This window comes from Drosophila takahashii, chromosome X (assembly GCF_030179915.1).
Source record: "Drosophila takahashii strain IR98-3 E-12201 chromosome X, DtakHiC1v2, whole genome shotgun sequence".
NCBI lineage: Eukaryota > Metazoa > Arthropoda > Insecta > Diptera > Drosophilidae > Drosophila > Drosophila takahashii.
In genome coordinates this window covers 8,086,288-8,105,130 of record NC_091683.1, presented here as the reverse complement: position 1 = coordinate 8,105,130, position 18,843 = coordinate 8,086,288, and the positions used below count along the sequence as shown (strand labels likewise).

The 18,843-nt window shown below is 37.1% G+C and overlaps 4 protein-coding genes across 4 annotated transcripts in view; 3 read left to right on the top strand and 1 right to left on the bottom strand.

The window, feature by feature from the left end:
* The first annotated feature begins 1,383 nt into the window (after positions 1–1,383).
* On the top strand, positions 1,384–2,296 carry LOC108068101 (uncharacterized). Its single transcript, XM_017157505.3, has 3 exons — positions 1,384–1,623; positions 1,678–1,749; positions 1,817–2,296. Exons 1-3 carry the CDS (start codon positions 1,448–1,450, stop codon positions 2,151–2,153), a joined length of 585 nt encoding a protein of 194 aa, XP_017012994.2. The 5' UTR covers positions 1,384–1,447; the 3' UTR covers positions 2,154–2,296.
* A 745-nt stretch (positions 2,297–3,041) lies between these two features.
* Positions 3,042–3,524, bottom strand: RpS28b (Ribosomal protein S28b). Its single transcript, XM_017157506.3, has 2 exons — positions 3,229–3,524; positions 3,042–3,162 (listed from the first exon to the last, which is right to left on the bottom strand). The coding sequence occupies exon 1, from the start codon at positions 3,444–3,446 to the stop codon at positions 3,249–3,251; it is 198 nt and encodes a 65-aa protein (XP_017012995.1). The 5' UTR covers positions 3,447–3,524; the 3' UTR covers positions 3,042–3,162; positions 3,229–3,248.
* A 1,049-nt stretch (positions 3,525–4,573) lies between these two features.
* l(1)G0320 (signal sequence receptor subunit 1 l(1)G0320) lies at positions 4,574–7,427 on the top strand. The gene is made up of 2 exons (XM_017157492.3): positions 4,574–4,769; positions 5,801–7,427. Exons 1-2 carry the CDS (start codon positions 4,706–4,708, stop codon positions 6,643–6,645), a joined length of 909 nt encoding a protein of 302 aa, XP_017012981.1. The 5' UTR covers positions 4,574–4,705; the 3' UTR covers positions 6,646–7,427.
* Positions 7,428–7,852: 425 nt separating this feature from the next.
* LOC108068097 (uncharacterized) overlaps positions 7,853–18,843 on the top strand; it is a 49,346-nt gene continuing 38,355 nt past the window's right edge. Inside the window, exon 1 of the mRNA XM_017157501.3 lies at positions 7,853–8,226. The gene's annotated coding sequence lies outside the window, so the exon portion shown is untranslated. The remainder of the gene's footprint in view (positions 8,227–18,843) is intronic.

Sequence of the window (18,843 nt, the reverse complement as noted above, 5' to 3'; positions counted from 1 at the left end):
CGTCTGATTTAAAAAAATAAATATTTGACCCAATTTTCACATTTTTAATAAAGAGTTAGAAGTCCTAATTTTTTGCAAAAAAATCAAAAATTAAAAATTTCCAGGTTTAAATGCAGATTAATTTGGAATTTAATAACGAGTTCAGAAAGGTATGACATTCCATTGTGGGACCATTATTTACATTTTTATGGTCGAAATACTGATTTTTTGGGTGGAAAATAAGAATCTTGATTTTTGATAAAAATATGATTTTTTTTTATCGTTTTTTGGCTGTAACTTGGACAAAAATCAAAAAGGCTTACTGTTGTAAATAGCTAACGACCCATATTTTAAAATCCGTTTACTTTTTGAGCGATTTAAAAAAATTAATTTTTGATCAAATTTTCGGTTTTTTGATAAGGGGTTACATCATGATTTTTTGAAAAAAATGGGAAAAAAATTAAAAGTTCCAGGTTTGAATGCCAATCGATTGGGAATTTTATTACGAGCTCAACGAGGTACGACATTCCATATTGGGACCATTATTTACGTTTTTATAGTCGAAATACTGATTTTTAAGGTGGAAAAACAGGATCTTGATTTTTGATGATTTTTATACCCGTTACTCGTAGAGTAAAAGGGTATACTAGATTCGTGCAAAAGTATGTAACAGCTAGAAGGAAGCGTTTCCGACCCCATAAAGTATATATATTCTTGATCAGGGTCACTAGCCGAGTCGATCTAGCCATGTCCGTCTGTCCGTCTGTCCGTCTGTCCGTCTGTCTGTCTGTCCGTCTGTATGAACGCTGAGATCTCAGAAACTACAAAAGCTAGAAGGTTGAGATTTCCCACACATATTCTTTGGCTTCCTACGCAGCGCAAGTTTATTTTAGCCGAGCGCCACGCCCCCTCTAACGCCCACAATCGCCCACTAACGATTTTAAAATGGGTCCCGCGCCCACATCTTTAAAGATTTCCGAGAAGTATAAATGCAATTTTGTTGTGTATATTTATACCTATCAAAATGTAGAAGACATTTTTCAAATCGGACCATTCATTAAAAAGTTATACGCAATCAAAAATTATATATCTATCTCCCTCGCACTCCCTTTAGCTGAGTTACGATTATTAGTCGGGACACCAATCCGACACAGCGTTAGCACTCCCTTTAGCTGAGTGACGGGTATTAGATAGTCGGGACAACAACCCGACTATAGCGTTCTCTCTTGTTCTTACTGATTTTTGGCTGTAACTTGGGCAAAAATGGTCCAAAATCAAAGAGGAGTATTGTTTTGAGCAGCTAACAACCTATAAATAAATTTTAAAAAATTAATATTAAATCCGATATATATCGCACAAGGAATGTTCACCAACACCGATAACGATGCGACCCGATTTCGATGACAGTTATCGAATGGTGTGGCTCGCACATTTTACAAATTAAATTACAATTCACAGCTTTTACGCGATGTTATTGCCAGCAGATCGTTTGGAGCACCACAAGACCAGTTTGGAGCAACAGCTGAAGCTATTGGCCACCAGCATAAGGAGCTATCTAGCGGTGAAAGCAGCCGAAACACCTGAATTGTCGAATCGAGCGAACCGCTTGTGGGAACTGAGTCAACGATATCGCCTGGTTAAGGGGTAAAAACTTAATTTAACCAACTTGAACCAGGCTAATATGTTCCCTTACTATAGTACCAATCAAGCTGCCACCTTTGCCCTGCTTTCTGTGTGCCAGGATGTCTACCAAAGCCTGCAGGACAGCGTGTAAGTGGTCTAATCCCCGCCAGAAATTGCGAAACTTTGCTAACTGCGATTACTTTCCATTCAACAGACTGAAACTTGCTTATGAACTAGCCCAGATATCCGTCCAAGTAGCCGACTTCGAGATCGCCTGCCTGCAGCTGAGTCAAGAGCAAGGCAAAAGCCAAAAGACGCCCACAAATTTAATAGAATTTCGGAATTTCCTGGAGGAATCCCTCAAGCTGCTGCAGAACCAGGTCAAATATCTGGAGCTCCATCTGCGCCAGCTGCAACCGAAATTTGCGGCCCCGGAATCCTCGCTGGATACCTTTAGATCCGATCTTCAATTGCCTGAACACGCCGAAGCTCGAATTTCACTGGGACTGGCCAAAATCGAAAAGCTCGCCAGTTTTCCACTCGTCTTGTAGTTTGTTAGTAGGATCTTCTTAGTCGTATTACTATTCTTTCTGTAAAATATCGTTATATCTTTTGTAAAATAACTGCCTAGATTTACCGCCTTTTTATTGTGATTTAAATGTTGTGGCTGAAAAGAAAATACAAACAATCCTCGTGTGAAATACGTGGTTTATCTGCATACTGTAGTTTTCTATTTGTTTAGAGTGCCATTATAAATTAAGTTTCCTATTTTGATAAAGCCCTATCTGCAGATATATGCAAACATGCTAAAGGCAGAGCATGTATCATAATGAACATTTTATAAAGATTTATGGGAGCTTTCTTTTAAGATCAAGTACAATCTTTCTTAAAACAAAGGAGTTGAAATTTAAATGTTTTTGAAAATATTATAGGATACTTGTGAACTTTTTACTTGTGTATTTAATACAACAATTTTATTTGTCTACGGCTATTTGGATTTCTTATGGATAACCATAGTAACTTTATGATTTGGATATGGAAAATATTGCCGATCTTTAGATTTCTGTTATGGTAATCATAAAACAAAAAAAAAAACTAACTTTTCCAAGGATTTAATTCAAAGGAAATCTTGGAATTTCTGGGAAAATCGATGACACCAAATTACTTTTATGAAATTCTTTCTCCATGTGTTTTTTAACGATTTCCAGCCATACATTTCTTGATAATTTCAGTTCAATGGCAGATAGGCGATGGATTTCCCTGGGAAATCGTTAAAACTTTTCTGGGCAATTTTCACTGGGCACTCAACAAAAACACAAAAACAAAAAGGGAGGTCCAATAAATGAAACCAAAACACAGCTTTGATTCGTTTTTTTTTCGATCCGTAGAAAAGCGGCGCTCTCCAATGCTCTCGAGATTTATTTAAAACACATTTTGGCTGATTTTTCTGGCGAATTAGGTGTGTATTTTCATTTGTTTATAACGAGAATATTTCAGCAGCAGCCGTCCGCAGATTTCCTCAGAAAAAAGCCGCGTGCAAAAACAGTGTGTAAAAAAGGTCTGCGAAATGGAGGGGAAAAATTCGAATTAGAGGATGCTCCAGGGATTACCAAGATCTAGACTTACCCTCTCGAGCGGGTCGCCAATTAGCGCAGCCTCCTGGCCTCGCGTTCGGACTCCAAAAGGGTCAGGATGTCGCCCTCGCGCACGGGTCCCTTCACATTCCGGATGATCTGGCGGTTCTGCTCGCCGAGGAACTCCACCTTCACCTGCGTACATTGGCCCTGGGAGCCGGTGCGGCCCAGAACCTTCATCACGCGTGCCCAAACAACTGGTTTGTCCATGTTAAATCGCTAAATTCGCAGAGAATTCACGTGCAAGTTGCGCTTCAATTGACAGCCGCAAGCAAAAAGGAAGTTGCTCGGTTATCGGTGCGGCGACGTGAAGTTGGCTGCGTTGCGGCCGGTGCGATAGGTGCGATTAACGGCGCTGCCAACTATCGATTGGGGGCCTTGGCTATAAAATAGCTACAAAATAAATCATTTTAAATTACTAAATCAGGAGGTGTATGTGGTGGGTGCATAACATTTTCTATTTACAATACCAATATTTGCTTAGTTTATACCAATATCAGCAAAACGAAACTGTGTATTCGTTATTAAAGACAAACTGAACTAAAAATAGCTAAATGTTTGAATAAAACAAGTATTACCTTTAAATAGCCAAAAATGCAATAACATCTGTCATTTGTTTTTGATTTTAGTCAATTCGTGGTCATTAAAATGAATTTTTTGTAAATTTTGTTTTGGTTTTTAACTTGTAAATGTTGGTTCCATAAAAATAACTATACGTGTACCATATTTTATAAGGCTAAGCATAATTAGCTATGTTTCCTAATTTAAAATAGCGCACTCACCTAAAACAGCCAAGTTGGCAGCACTGTCACAAATAAGTATCGATAGAAAATGAGTACTGGCCAGATGCCTATCGATATAAAAAGAGTGCTGTAAAGTGCCAGCATAACGTTTGCCACCGGCTCCAAATGGTTTTTGGCTGTTAAAATCTCATAATTAAGCTTAATTTCGTTTTCTAAAAATAATCCGTCTTCTACTTCTCCCCCCTTTAAGTGAATAATTTTTAAATACACGAGCACTGACAGTTGTGGCGTTTTCCAACACCAGCCTGTGAAACAGGGCTGTCGAGCCGAGTGAATGTCAACAAAACAAAGCAAATATTTATTTAATCGCGTAAATCGAGTGTGAATAAGGCTATTTGAATTTATTTAAGGACATGTTTTATTCATGGCCTAGCACTAAACGTTAGGTGGGTGGCTGGAAAAGCCGAACCAAGCGAAATTCGAGGCCCCCGCTGCGAACGTCTGGCAACCCTAGACGTGGCACCACGTAGACATTTGACAGTGAAAGTCGTGCGCCGCCTTCGTGAAACTTCGGCTTCTGTTTTCGCCGCTATTCCGCGCCGCTCGTCGTCACTCTTTCATTTTCACTCGATCGCGAAGGTTGTGTGTGCGTGTGCGTTTTTTCCCCCAGCCGATTTCCCAGCCGAATTTCCGTGTGTGCTTGTGAAGAAAACAACGGCCGACAAGATGAGGCATCTGATGTTCCTAATGCTGATGGTCCTGCCCATCGTCATCTGCACCTTCTCCTCGCGTAAGTAGATCTCCACCTATATATTTCCCAGTGCCCTCGCGATAAATAACAATCTCATCGGTGGTGGCGGCGGGGGTGGGGGCGCTCACTTTATACGTCTACGTGGCACACTGCCGACGCATCTCCATTTGCTACGTGGATTTTACCATTCGAAGGCCCAATATCACCGTAAATCATCTGTTCTTATCGTATTCCGCTGGTTTTCATTCATCTTCGGTGGTCAAATTTTCATCGCACACTCGGAAACTGTTGAGTTGGCATGAGCCCCCCTCGTATATGGCCATCTCGCTCTTACTCGTGATTTGGCCGGACTTCGAAGGCTGTTATTTCGGTTGTTTTTCAAGATCAAGGCTTTAAACTCGGTACAATAGTGTTTTTAATGGATATCTGTATTATGGCCAACTTTCACATCAATCGGTTAACTATATCCCCTATTTCCGATATAAATTTATGCGATTTAGTTGCCATGTCAAGGTTTCAAGCTACAGTTCAAGCCATCGTAGCATATTTTTGATAAATCTGATAGCTATCTGGCCTACAGGGGATATATATGTATAATATATAATATCCTATAAAATCTAAAAAAAATGTAAAGCAATTGTTTTTTCAAATATCATGGTTCCATACATTGCTAATATATAACAAAATCATATCAACCTTTATTTTGGTTCACGGGGACTTACTATATCCACCCATAAAAAAAAATTGAAAAAGAAATTCTATAAAATCTTGAAAAAACATAACAAACAATAGTTGTTTTTTCAAATATCATGGTTCCATTCATTAATAATATATAAAAAAACAAGATATCAACCTTTATTTTGGTTCACGGGGATTTACCATATCCACCCATAAAAAAACACAAATAGAAATTCTATAAAATCTTGAAAATACATAACAAACAATTCTTATTTTTCAAATATCATGGTTCCATACATTGCTAATATATAAAAAATCAAGATATCAACCTTTATTTTGGTTCACCCATAAAAAACGCCTATTTAAAAACACTCTTGCTATCCATTTTAAAGCCAACAAGTTCGGTGCCTATGCCGCCGAGCCCGTGGAGGACGACCTGGTCGATGTGGACGGCGAGGAGGGAGCGGTGACCGGCGAGGATGCGGAGGCGGACGAGGACAGCGATACGGGCAGCAGTAGTTCACCGAATGCGGACACCTATCTGCTCTTCACGAAACCCCTGTACACGCCTGGCCAGCAGTTGGATCTGCCCGGCGGCAAGCCCGTCGAGTTCCTCATCGGATTCACCAACAAGGGAGCCGAGGAGTTTGTGATCGAGACGGTGGAGGCCTCTTTCCGCTATCCCATGGACTTCAACTACTTCATCCAGAACTTCTCGGCGGTGGCCTACAATCGTGAGGTGAAGCCCGGCTTCGAATCGACGGTGTCGTACACCTTCCTGCCCTCGGATCAATTTGCCGGACGTCCCTTTGGACTGAACATTGCACTGGCCTATCGCGATGCCAATGGCATTCAGTACAACGAGGCTGTCTTCAATGAGACCGTGCTGATTTCCGAGGTTGACGAGGGACTCGATGGCGAGACCTTCTTCCTGTACGTCCTGCTGGCCGGCATTGTGGTCCTCCTACTGGTCATCGGACAGCAGTATCTGCTGGGCAGCTCGGGCAAGAGGAAGCGTGCCGCTGCCAAGAAGGTGATCGAAACTGGAACGGCCAACGATAGCACCATCGACTACGATTGGGTGCCACAGGAGACGCTGCGGGCGCTGCAGAAGTCGCCGCCCAAGTCCAAGACGCCCAAGACCTCGCCGAAGCCCGGCAAGCAGGCCAGTCCCAAGGCGGCCAGCCAGCAGAGTCCCAAGCAGCGCAAGGTCAAGCGTTCCGCTGGCGATGATTAGGTTTCCAATCCGCTCAAGACTGCCACATATCCCGAAGAGAAGAAGAACACCAATAAAACGGCAGCAAGATCAGCCGAAGCAGCAGCAGCAGCAACAGCAAACTACATTTTCATCCTGCAGGGAGCAGAGCAGAGCATACAGTTTCGTAATTAATTAGTTATGCGCATGAATCATGTTCGAGATCATCTCTAGAAATACTATCATAATTTTTTTTTCGTCTATCGAGAGATTGTTAGTCTTTAAACGAACGTTTCCACAGATTTGTTTTAGAAATTTGAACTTTGAAATGCCCAACTGCACACATACTCCAAACAAAACAAAAAAAACTATAAAAAAAAACATACCAACAAAAATGTAACCTAAAGAAATTCTTTTGTGAAATTGTCTTCGTTTGTTGAAGACACACATTATAGAGAGCGAAGAAGAAGAGCAGCTTAAAGAATGAGCCGTCGATCTAAAAAAAAAAGGGAATATCAAGCGAAAAGTGGAAGCGAGTCCCATTAATTGAGGTGTAAGACAAGAAAACCTTCCAATTGTACGATACATTTAAATTAGTCCTATTATTACAAATCAATTGATGGCCTTTTGTGTTTTATTTTACGTTTGCCCCCATCCATATAATTTCAAACTTGATTGTCATTCTTTTTCTGTTAGGAACGAACGATGTTGGAGTGAGTTTTTTTTTTAGCTAGAGAAGTCGCAGGAAGTCGACCGATGAATAAAGAGAAATTTTCTTACGACAAAAACAAAAAACAACAATAAAATTTGAAAAAAAATATAAATGTAATGTGGTTTTTATGCTTCAAAATGGGAAAAACCAAAAAAAAGTTTTGGCAAAAATTAATATTTTGATATGTATTTATATTTCTGTTTCAACATTTATAAAAATATACTTTTGTTTGGGTGTGTATATTTTTTAAAAATAATAGGTAATTGGAAAAATCATCCAATGGTTTTTTTTTGAATATTTTCTATACTTTTTAAGGATATTTTTAAAACTTCTGGCGCCATCTGGCGGCGGAAATCTTTAGCTTGCTTTTTGTTTTTGCATCGGCTAAACTTTCCCTTTGGCGGAGCTTTTGGCTCTGTTATCACTTGCCAATTCAACAGGCCTGTTAGCAGCGCTGTTAAGGACATAACAACTTGTTGTCCTGCCACTGTTAAGGATTCGAATCGACCATTCAAACTCATTCGTCAACAGACTCTCGTGCGGTTCGGTTCTCAGCCTCTGAATTCAGCAACTCCAATCACAGTCGAAAGTCACTGGTTACTGGTCACTGGTCACAGTTTAAAATCACACAGCTACTGGCTTTGGTATCCGGTTTTCGAAATATTTTCGAAAGTGCTGAACATATATTTTTTTTTGGTTTTTGTGCTAAGCTAAGAGAAATCGAATCTTGATTAAATAGAGCTTTGGCAGGTGAGCCAAAAGCGTTTCGAATACCGTTTTTCAATTCAATCTAACGACCCGAGCCGAAGTGAAAGTGAGTGTGGCAAATATTTGAATCCCATTTGCGTTCCGAATCGGAGAAGGATTTAGCGGAGAAAGCTTAAGAGACAGAGAAAACACCGCAGTCAAAGGTGAGTGGAGTGCTTGACAAATGTAAATATGGCGGATTTCAACGTCGAAATGGGACCCTTTCCGACTCGGAGACCCGAGTTATGTTTGCAAAAACCAACCAAAATAAAAACCATTTAAAAAGATACGTTTTCCAATATTTTAGCAGAGAGGAATTTTTAAAGGTTTTAACAATTCAATTTGGATACATATAATTCCCGAAAACATAACCTTAAACAAAGCTTAAATACGAAATAAATAAGAGATTTTAAAAAATAGGCACTCAAAGATTTATAAAAATTTATTTATAATCAAAAATACATATCTGAAAACAAATAAATACTACTCATGTTAATAAATATTTTAAAATTTATCAATCAATTTGAATACGCACTATTTTCGTAAAAAAATTCGAAAAAAAAGATCTCAATATCTCTCAATATAAATGAATATTTTAAAATTAAAAAAAGAAAAGGTAACACTTCTTTTAAAATACATGAAAAGGAATATCACTTTTAAATCATAATTGTTATTGTAAACGTGACGACTTAAAAACCTGGCTTTGATTAATTTAAATTGTTTACGAAATGCAAAGACTTTCTTATGAAGTATACGAAAGACTCCTGCCAAATTGCTGGGCAATTATAACTTGCTTTAGAGAAAATCTGAAAAGAAATATTTGATTTGAAACATCCTTGGCGTAATGTAAGCAATGAATTCATGAATGTCCTAGTGGGTGCGTTTGTGCACATGTTTGCTTATTTAGCCCAGCATTTGTTTGTCTGTCAACAAAATGGTTGACTTGAATCGAGTCGAGTCTCGAGTTTGGTTTGGTTTGGTTTTTAGCCAACTTTGCTGGGGAAGAAAATGAAGTGAATTAATTACCTCTTCGGGCTTGAATTCGTAATTAATTCACTCTTGTTCCTGCCCGTCGTGTGGCTCTTTCTAATTCGACTTATAAATCATGTTGGATGAGCGGTGGAATTAGAGGACCGAGGCGGAAGGTGAGTTCCTTTCTGGCGGTGCTTCCAATTTGAAATGCAAAGACATTTTAAAGTCGCCTGAAAATCTGGACAAAAGGATACATAATTCTGCTGGCAAATAAAGTGTATCAAATTTCAAATTTTCAACTTTTTGTTCCCAACTGGGGGACAATTTAAGCACATAGTAACATATGCTGAAAATTATATTGGATTTTTGTTTTGGGTTCTATCGCATTCAACCAAACTTTTTGGCTGCCAACGTGTTAACTTTTTAATGAATGTAAAATAGTTATCGTAAAAAACTTTGCGCTTAATTGGAATTTAGTTTTGCCATAATTGTTGAAATTGTTTTTTTGGTAATGCGAAAAAATAGTTTTGAAAACAAATGGTGAAAACTAAGTCAAAAACCATTTAATTGTTGGTGTCTAAGGAAAAAGTTTGTAAACAGTTTTTAATATTTGTTGAAAACGTACAAAATTTTCTGATATTTATTATGTACTTTTCAGAACAAATTAAAAGTTTTTCTTAAAATTTGTTGAAAATAAAATGTATTTAAATATCATGGAAATATTTTATTTGAAATGTATTTATTGTTAAATTATAATTTTTATTTTATTATTATTTAAATATAATTGAAAGACCACCAGTTCACCAATTGTTTTTCGTTTTTCATTTATTTGGGCTTTGGCCTAAAGAGTTGCTGTCACTTGTGTTTATTTTGGTTGTGCTTCTGTTTTCCTTTTCTTTTGGAGGAAGGGGTGCAAATAATTTTCAAGCAATTTTACTTAATTGCCTTTTGCAGATAATAAATCATTTTCTTTGCAATTTGCGCCGACATCAAAAACCCGCACTTAAGTGGAGGTCTCCGCAGAATTCAGCAGCCACCTTCCATTTTTGTGTTGGCCTTCGTTCCCGCCACCCCTTTTCAACCCCTTTTTACCCCCTTATCCCCTCTCTTCATCCACTTTCACCCACTTTGCTCAATCAGACCTTAAGATGGCCTTAGTTGGTTGCTCCTTTTTTGTGTGACGCTATCTGCTTTTTGCTAATTAACTTGGCTTGTTGCCTGTTGCCACAAATACAAATATCCCCAACACACACACACACACTTAGGGAAAGAAAGAAAGTGTGGCTCACACACACATAGAAAAAGTTGAATAAGCTACGTTTTGAATTTCTTTGGAATTCGAAAATCTCATTAAAATGTTCGCCAAGTCTCAAGGAAATGGGAAAAATCGAGCGGGGAAAACCCTTTCGTCAACGCCTCAAAAGGTGTGGAGTGTCCTGGGCCAAAAATTGATTGTAGTTGACATTTCATTGTTTTTTTCTTGGGTTTTTATGACAAAAATATAATAATAAAATTTGTTTACGTTTGCGTTGCTTTGGCAAATATTTTTGGTTCATTTGCATAATGATATGTAAGGAAAAGCAACCAAAATTATATATGTACTGTAATTCAAGGATATTTCCATTGGCCCAAAAACAGCTGAGAAAATGGCTAACAAAATAGAACGATTAAATAAAAGAAAATCGAAAGCGAAAGTACCAAAAAGTGATTGAAAAATGGTCGATGAAGACAAGAAATTAAGAATGAAAAATCGATTAACGCGAAGAAAACCGGAGTGCCGAAGGAAAATTCAAAAAGAATAGGAAATTGAAAAATGACAAACGCAAGGCAAAGAGAAAAAATTAAAAAAGTGAAAAAATTATGAGATATATGAGAGAAATTGTTAAGTAAAAAATGGTTAAACAAAAAAGGTATTTCATATTCAATTTAATAAATTAGATTTAATAAAAGGTTGTATCCTAAGTAAACATTAAAAATACCTACCTGAAAATTCGAAATTTAACTATTTTCCCCTGCCGAATTTCCACGTGTTTCGCCACCAAAAATAAACCCCGGATTTCTCCATTATGTTCCGCACTGTAGTCGAATTGAAATATGAAATTATAATTGCATTTGCAAACTGGGTTTGCATACTGGGCGGGCTAACACAAAAGATTTCCCGAAATACTCCCAGACAAGAGTTTCCCAGATGGATCAAGGCCCCCCTTTTAAGCCCCGCCCCCTTTCACCTATGACCCCCAAATCCCGAAGCTCTCCAAACATGTGCGATGACAACATTTTCCACACCCGAAACAAGAATGAAAAATGATAATTAAATAACAACTAACAGGCGGAATGTGCGGGTTGGGTACGGAAAAGCGAGAAAATTCCGGCAAAAACAAGGTGTGAGTTGGGGGTTAAGGGCTGAGCTTGTAATTCACTTGGCTGACCAACTAAAGTTTCTCCTACCGAAAATTCTGACCAGCACTTGTCAAGGATGAGAGCAAAAACACAGGGCGAAACTATTTGAAAAAGTCTTAAAAACTACCCTCGTTTTTAAAAATGGTAACTCATGAAAAAATGTATAAGCTATTTGACTTATAAATTAAATCTCAGAAAAATGTAATTGACTTGATTTACAGAAGTTTAGTTTTGCTCTCATTTGGACAAATGAAATAAATGTTTTAAGATTTTAAATTTGTTTAAGATTATTTGATTTTGTTTAACATTACTGGCTGCATTAAAAAATTATAATAAAAACAGAAAAACAAAATATCAAAGTTATTCAATAGTTATAAAAATAATATGTTTAGTTTAATTCTAAAATCTTAAAAGGTTAAAATTTTTGTGGATTAAAAATAAGATTTCTTAGAATTTCGCAGGCAATAAAAAAAAGGATTTGCAGTGTGGCAAAAACTGGGTAATAGGGGGTTAAGGCCGTGGGACAGTTGGGTGTTAAGGGGGCTTCGGAAGACCTACAAGTAAAGTGGAGTAAGGCAGCGTAAAGTTAAGCAGAGACGACAACTTTTTTTTGTGCATGATAACGACAACAACACAACACTAATGGCCATGTATGTATGGCACGACTCAAACACGTGTGCCTGTCTGTGTGGCTTTCTTTTTGTGTGTGTAGTGTGTGTGTGTGTGGCTTTCCCCCCTGCACATGTGTGTGTGACAGGCGGCTGTCATTTGTAATGCGCTACGCAACAAGAAAAAGAAAAAGGAACGGAGAGGAAAGGGGGGGAACGCAAAAGGAGTGGCAAAGAAAAACGAAGGGGAAAACTATTTCCCGACATTCGGATTCCTCGTGTGCGGAAAACAGAAAAACCTCTAATGATCCAACTACGGAAAACTGGAATAGTTGAAAACAACAATTAGGTGTTGAGCAACCGAAAGGATAACCAATGCATCCAGGCATTAAACAACTTTTGACATTTTAAACAAATTGGATTGGCCTCTCCTTATATTTAACTATTTGTTTTTGCTGCCAATACCAGAAAAAAACCAGAATGGATATTAAAAATCCTAACTACATTCCAAGACAAAGTCAAGAAAAAACTTAAATATTTTAAAAATAAATGTAGTACAAATAAAACATAATAAAAGGGGCTAGTATTCTATATACAATTTTAGCTTTATACTTTACATATTTTTAGATTTTTATGACAAGCTGTTCTGGGTGATATTTGCTACTTGCCGTTTTTTAATGTTGAATTATATAGATTTTGATTAAATCAATCAAAATTTTTTGACTGCCATTTAGTAATTCTGTGATAAATCTTCACGTACTATTTTTATAAGAGAGACTTAAATACTTACAACTTAAAACTAGTGACGAAGTAAGCTTAGTTCTAAAAAGTGATACTTTTAAAGGTTTTTTTTTAATGCGCTAAATATAGTATTTGCATGGCTGGGAGGGTCTGCTGGCTATACCCTGTTGAATTCCATAACAAAACAGTAAAATATCATGTCTCGAAACAATAACTCACACATATACACACAGAGAAAAGCGGGTAAACAATGCCATTGCCTGAACAATTTCAAAGCCGAATGGGACCGAGGATATGAAGGGGTGGATATGAGGGGGAGGATACGAGGGGGTTGGCGAATGGCGAAAGGAATTGTTGTTTGTCACCGCTGCCTTTGCCGAGCGAGAGCAATATTCATAAATTTTTGAAATAAATGTTTACAGACACTTTGCACGATTTCGCATTTTTTTCTTCTTTTTTTTTTTTTTTGCATTTTTTCCCCTTTTTCTCTATTGTTGTTGCGCAACGCACTTGATGCAGATGAGATATATCACTGAATGGCGGGAAAAATAGCTGTGTCTGTGTGTGTGTGTGTTAGTCTAGCTCATCTGCATAGGTGAGTGTACAGATGTGTGCGTGTGTGCCAGGTTGGCAGATAGTTCATTTACTTATTCATGCCCCTTCATTTGCATCTCGCATGCGAATGCACGGCCCTTATTCGCAAGAGTTTCCACACACTTTCCCCCACTTTTCTCCACTTTTCACAGCCGTCACATCGAATCGCAATCAGTTATCAAGCGGCAGTTCCGCAACCCGACATCAAATTAAATCGTCAACTTGCCACATTGCCAACTTGACTTCGGCGAAAGGTTTTATTAGATTATTTCAACAATTTATTTTGACTACCCAAATTTACTTTTTTTATGTGTCCTTTTAATTTAATACATTTTACGTATTTATTGCCAATTTATCTGTATAAATATATATTTTTGTAAATTGTTTTAAATCTTTTGTACAATTTAATAATTTGATTCACTGGCAAAATTTACTAATTTCAATGGAATACTTAAAAAAATTAAATAATAGGTATTTATTGCCAATTAATCTGCATTTTAATTATTTGTAAATGATTAAATTACAACATTAGCTGTGTACAAATTTTGCAAGTAATGTAGTTTTAGCAAACAACAATAATCGGTAAAAATAAATGCTAAAAAAGATTTACTTTATTTATTAGAATTGTTTATAAAACTAAGGTCATGTTTACCCTCCGTAGTCGTCTTTTCAAATGCCCTAGAATTTCGTTTTAATATAATTATTTGTGTTTGTTGCTGCTTTGCAAAATCAACTTGGCCCCCTCTACTCATTCTACTTAATCTAATCTCGGGTATGTTTTTCAGGAAAATAAAGATATGGATAGTAAGGGCGGGGGCAAAGCTCAAAGGGAATTTCTGGGCGAGTCCTGTGCATTTTTCATAAGGATTGCACACTGAGAGCAGCGCAGCATCAATTAAACACTTTTCCACCATGGCTAACACAAAAGTGAAAATAAAAAAAAAATACAAATATATAAAGAACTAGGGGAAAAGTGGCAGCAGTAGGACGGGTAATAAAATATTTACAAAAAATAAAAGTGCCGGACAGCAAAGTGAGCGCTTTCTCGTTTAGGCGAAAGAGACGGCGAATGGGGGGTGAGAAAGAGACGGGGCCAAGTGCCCTTTGCACGCAGCGGGGGTGCGAAAGAGAGGGGGCGAGCCAAGCGGAAGAAAGAGAGAGAGGGAATCAATGTTCAAGTGGACTGAGCTACATAAGTGCATCCGTTGAGCACTGCTCCTTGAACATTTTTTAGCTGATTCGTTTATGCTATTTACCCGACTTCCACTGCCAAGTGCACAATTTTGTTCCACTTTTGATACCCTGTAATTGAGTTTCCAATGGGGAGGATCCGACTTGCAGTCTAGGTGGGTAATTTGAGAGCTGAGCACTTTTATAACAATCTTTTAGCTATGTTTTAAATAATTTTAGCATTATTAATTAAGGCCTTGAAGAATTTCCTTAAATATTTTAGTTGGATTCATTTTATGTTTTAATTTTCTTATTATAATTATTATAATAATAGTATTTTTACATTTACCTTATTAAAGCAAATTATCTTTAAATTAAAAGTTTACACTAAAAATTCTCAAATAATAAATAAACTAAAACTAGAACTTAAATATAGTTAGGATATATTAGTTAAATATTCCTCTCTTTAATATTGCTAGGTATGCAATAGTCGGAACGCCAATAAATTGCTGAGTTAATTCGATTAGTTGAAGTAGATCGAGGAGCTGCAGGAAATGCAATCCATTTGTAGCCTACTTTTTTGGGGCGCCCTTATTACAGTAACATTTTGCATTGGGTTTTCGCTTTTCGCCTTGATGGAGAACCGAAAACTTGATTTGTTGCCTACATTTTGGGGGCCACACTTGATTTGTAGCTGCTGTGCCTCGTGCGAATTTTTTTTTGTGGGAGCTGGGATTCTCTGGTTCGCCTTTAACCCACTGGCCAAATATCCCAATTCGTTTTTGGCCAGATTCTTTTATGGGCTTTAAGTGGCCATTAGTTTTCATTTACAAATGTTGTTTTTTTTTTCCTTCGCCTGTATATAGATATGGTCAGCCCGCAGTTATTTGCTTAACTTCAAACAAAAGTCTGTCTGCAACGACACCAATTAGCCGTCGAGGAGGAGAAAAAAACGGGAGGCGTTTGGTCTTAATTTGCCGCACTGTATTTTTTTTTCCTTTTTTTTCTTCGTTGGGTTTGCCTGGCCCTTTTTTAATTACACGTTGTGCGTGTGGCGAAGAGTCCTTGTGTGGCTGGCCAAATATTTTACGCTTGATGTGGCAGCAACAAAGGCAATAACTAGGCCCGCATTTTGCTCTGGCCAAAAATCGGCAACAAACTGGCAAAGAAATGAAGAAAAATGGGCATGGAAATGATCGCAGATAGGGCACATTTCTTTGCCAAATTATATAAATTTACTTTGTTTATTTTTTATTAAATTACAATTTTATAACAAATCTAAAGTCATGGTAGTTTTATTATTTTTATAGAACCTTTTTTCCACAGTGTTTTTTTCCTCTTTTTTGTGCTCAAAAGAGCGTAAACAAGTACTTTTCTTTGTTTTTCGTCTTGTTCAGTGGAAGTTGGATTTTTTCTTATTTAATTATTAAATGGTTTATTAATCCTTCTATTTCATTATTAACTAATTTACAAATAATTGCGTCTTTGGGACCTATACTTTAAAAATACTTTTAGTTTGAATTGGTATTTTATTAAATCCTTTAATTAATCTTTCTTTTTTCAAGTGTGCTGCATGAAAGGACTTTTCATTGCGCTCAAAGCTGGGGGACCTTGATAATTTGCGACCTTGAAATTCCACACCAGCAACCCTCCTTTTTTTCTGCACTCGTTAAGCTGAGGGCGTGACACATCCCTCAATGGGATCAACTTTTATGTGATTGTGATTTTTTAATTGCTTTGTTTGGCCCCCAAAAACGAAAAAATGGGTTGAAGAGAGTTAGGGGGAGGCAGAAAGGGATTAAATTGTTTTTTTTCTACATCCATTGTCATGCGTTCAGCAGATAATCAGCTTATTACAATTCATTTTCAGGGCGTTTGTTTTCGTTTTTTCTTTATTTTGTTTTTTTTTTTTCTTTCGATTCTTTTTGCATCCACACAAACAATGGTCTAAATTGATTTTAACTCCCTGCAGCCCGTTGGCTCGGTCTCGTCCACAATCAAGGCTCTGCAAATATCAACTTGCAACTTGTTTGCTCGAAACTTTCATTGAACATTGCATACTTATGGCAGGCGCTTTGATTGGCTCAGCTAGTAGCTGCTGCCATCCACTTTTCCTCTCTGGCGGGAAAAGCAATTTCCATTGGGGGGAAATTGCACAATGTTTAACTCTCGGCGGGCCTATGCGGCGTATGCTTGATGTTAACTAGCTGTTACTACTACTTATCAAGTATACGCCACATGGGCATCAAGTAAAACTTATTGTGAGACATTATAACAAAAAAATAAGAAAACTAACATTGATTAAATATTGAAGAAATTAATCTGCATAAATACATAATTTTTAAAAATAAAAAAAAACTATGCATAAATCATATTTTTAATAATTTGTAAATAATAAATAAATACAAATTAAAACTATTGTTATTTATTGCCCATTAATCCGCATAGATACATATTTTTAATAATTTGAACATTTCTAAATTAAATAAATTTTTTTATTAAAACTGTATACAAAAATGCTCAGCTTTTTGTGGAAAAATGGCGAAAATGTCCCGCGTTATGAGTCCAAAATTTGCAGCTCATCCTTTGTTCCGCCAAGTGCATTGAAAATCTCTCGGGTTGCCTTTTCTCCATCCCCATGCCCTTCCACTTTCTCCTTCTCCAACATCCGCTGTATCCCATTGTCCACTTTCTCCTTTGGTTGCCAGCTAAACGAATTTTATGACTAGGCTTCCGGTTTCTGCCATTTTTTTGTTGGAAAACTTTTGAGGGGGTTGGGCGGAAAAAAAAAGAATTGAAAGAAATTGGAATTAAAAAGAATTATGCACAGCTTAGCGGTACTTAGTAAACTGGCAAAATTTTATAATAGGATAATAAAGTTTTTAGAGAAATTAAAGTTCGATTGCCTCGAAACTATTAAAGTAAGGTTTAAGAAAATAGTTTACAATTTTTGAACTGAACTTAAAAGAGGAATAATTTATAATTATAAAATAAAATTTCATTGTTTTAAGTCAACATTTACTATCAAGAATTCGAATTTTCTTTGTTTCATTGGGCTCGAAAGTTTAAACAATGTATCTCCCGCAGTGGCCATAGAATTTATAACTATTTCGCCTTGGTTTTACCAAAAGGTTACCCACTTTTCTGCAAAATCCCCCAGGTGAATACCGGCACTCCTCTTTTATTGCCCAGGGGATCATTACACCAGAGGAGGAGGGCTGGCTAAAAATTGGCAAAATATATTGAGTGCCTTGTGGAAGCATCTGCGGTCTGGTCGGATGATTTATAGACTGTGTGCATGCATAGCTCTCTTTCGGGTCAAAAGGGGGGCCAATGGGGGGCTGCATTGATGGACCAAAAAAGCGGAGAAAAAAAGGAGGGAAATTCAGGAAAATAGGAAAACAGGAAGGCAAAGCGAAAGGAAGCGGCCGACAGGCAGCCGGGAAAAAGGCAAACAAAAAATTGCAGCCGGGCAACAATATTTTCACTGCATCCCCCAATGCAGGCAAAACAATCGATGTGTGTTTGTTGGCCAACTTGGGTGTGGCCAGAAACCTAAGGCTTTAAAACTTCTAGCTCGAATGAGAAAAAATGGGATTAAAGAGTGGGAGCAAGTAGGTTTAATTGCTTTTTATTAAAAAATTAACAAAGGGCAAAAAAAGCTCAAAAATATAGCAGATAAATATTAAAACTAATATTAGGAAATATCAATTTAAATAATAATTTAAAAAAATATGCGAAATAAATATGGGATATTATTTTATGAAACAAAAATAAACAGAGGTAAAAAAATTAGGAAATATAAATATTGATCTTTCTATTTTTGTTTTTGCCAAGGGAAGACACATTTAAAAACAATATATTATTCCTTTTTAATTCAGTTCTTACTCATGTTCTTACTAAAAATAAATATTAATAACACGCTATGTAAATATGGGATATTATTCATTGGAAATATAAAAACATGATATGAATTAATTTTGTGTTTACATATGTACGCATAAATTGTACATTTCGTATTTTCTCAGCTGTCGGGTAAATTCGTTGCAATTTTCTGGCGATTATATATAATTCAGATGTGCACGAATACACACACTTGTGATGGCCGCGGTGCGGTCCTGTTTCCGTTTCCGTTTCCTGTCCGCTGGCGTTTCCATTATGATTTCTATTATTCGCAAACTCGGCACAAAAATTGCGCTGAAAATGAAATGAAATAAAGATTCAGCTTAGGAGCAATGATGATGATGATGGTGATGTTGGAACGCTGGGGACCCGCACATCTGGAGTATTTATGGG

Coding starts and splice junctions, on each gene's coding strand:
- LOC108068101 (XM_017157505.3), top strand. CDS start 1,448: ATGTTATTGCCAGCAGATCGTTTGGAGCACCACAAGACCAGTTTGGAG. Junction 1,624..1,677: donor CGATATCGCCTGGTTAAGGG/GTAAAAACTTAA, acceptor CCCTTACTATAG/TACCAATCAAGCTGCCACCT. Junction 1,750..1,816: donor CAAAGCCTGCAGGACAGCGT/GTAAGTGGTCTA, acceptor TCCATTCAACAG/ACTGAAACTTGCTTATGAAC.
- RpS28b (XM_017157506.3), bottom strand. CDS start 3,446: ATGGACAAACCAGTTGTTTGGGCACGCGTGATGAAGGTTCTGGGCCGC.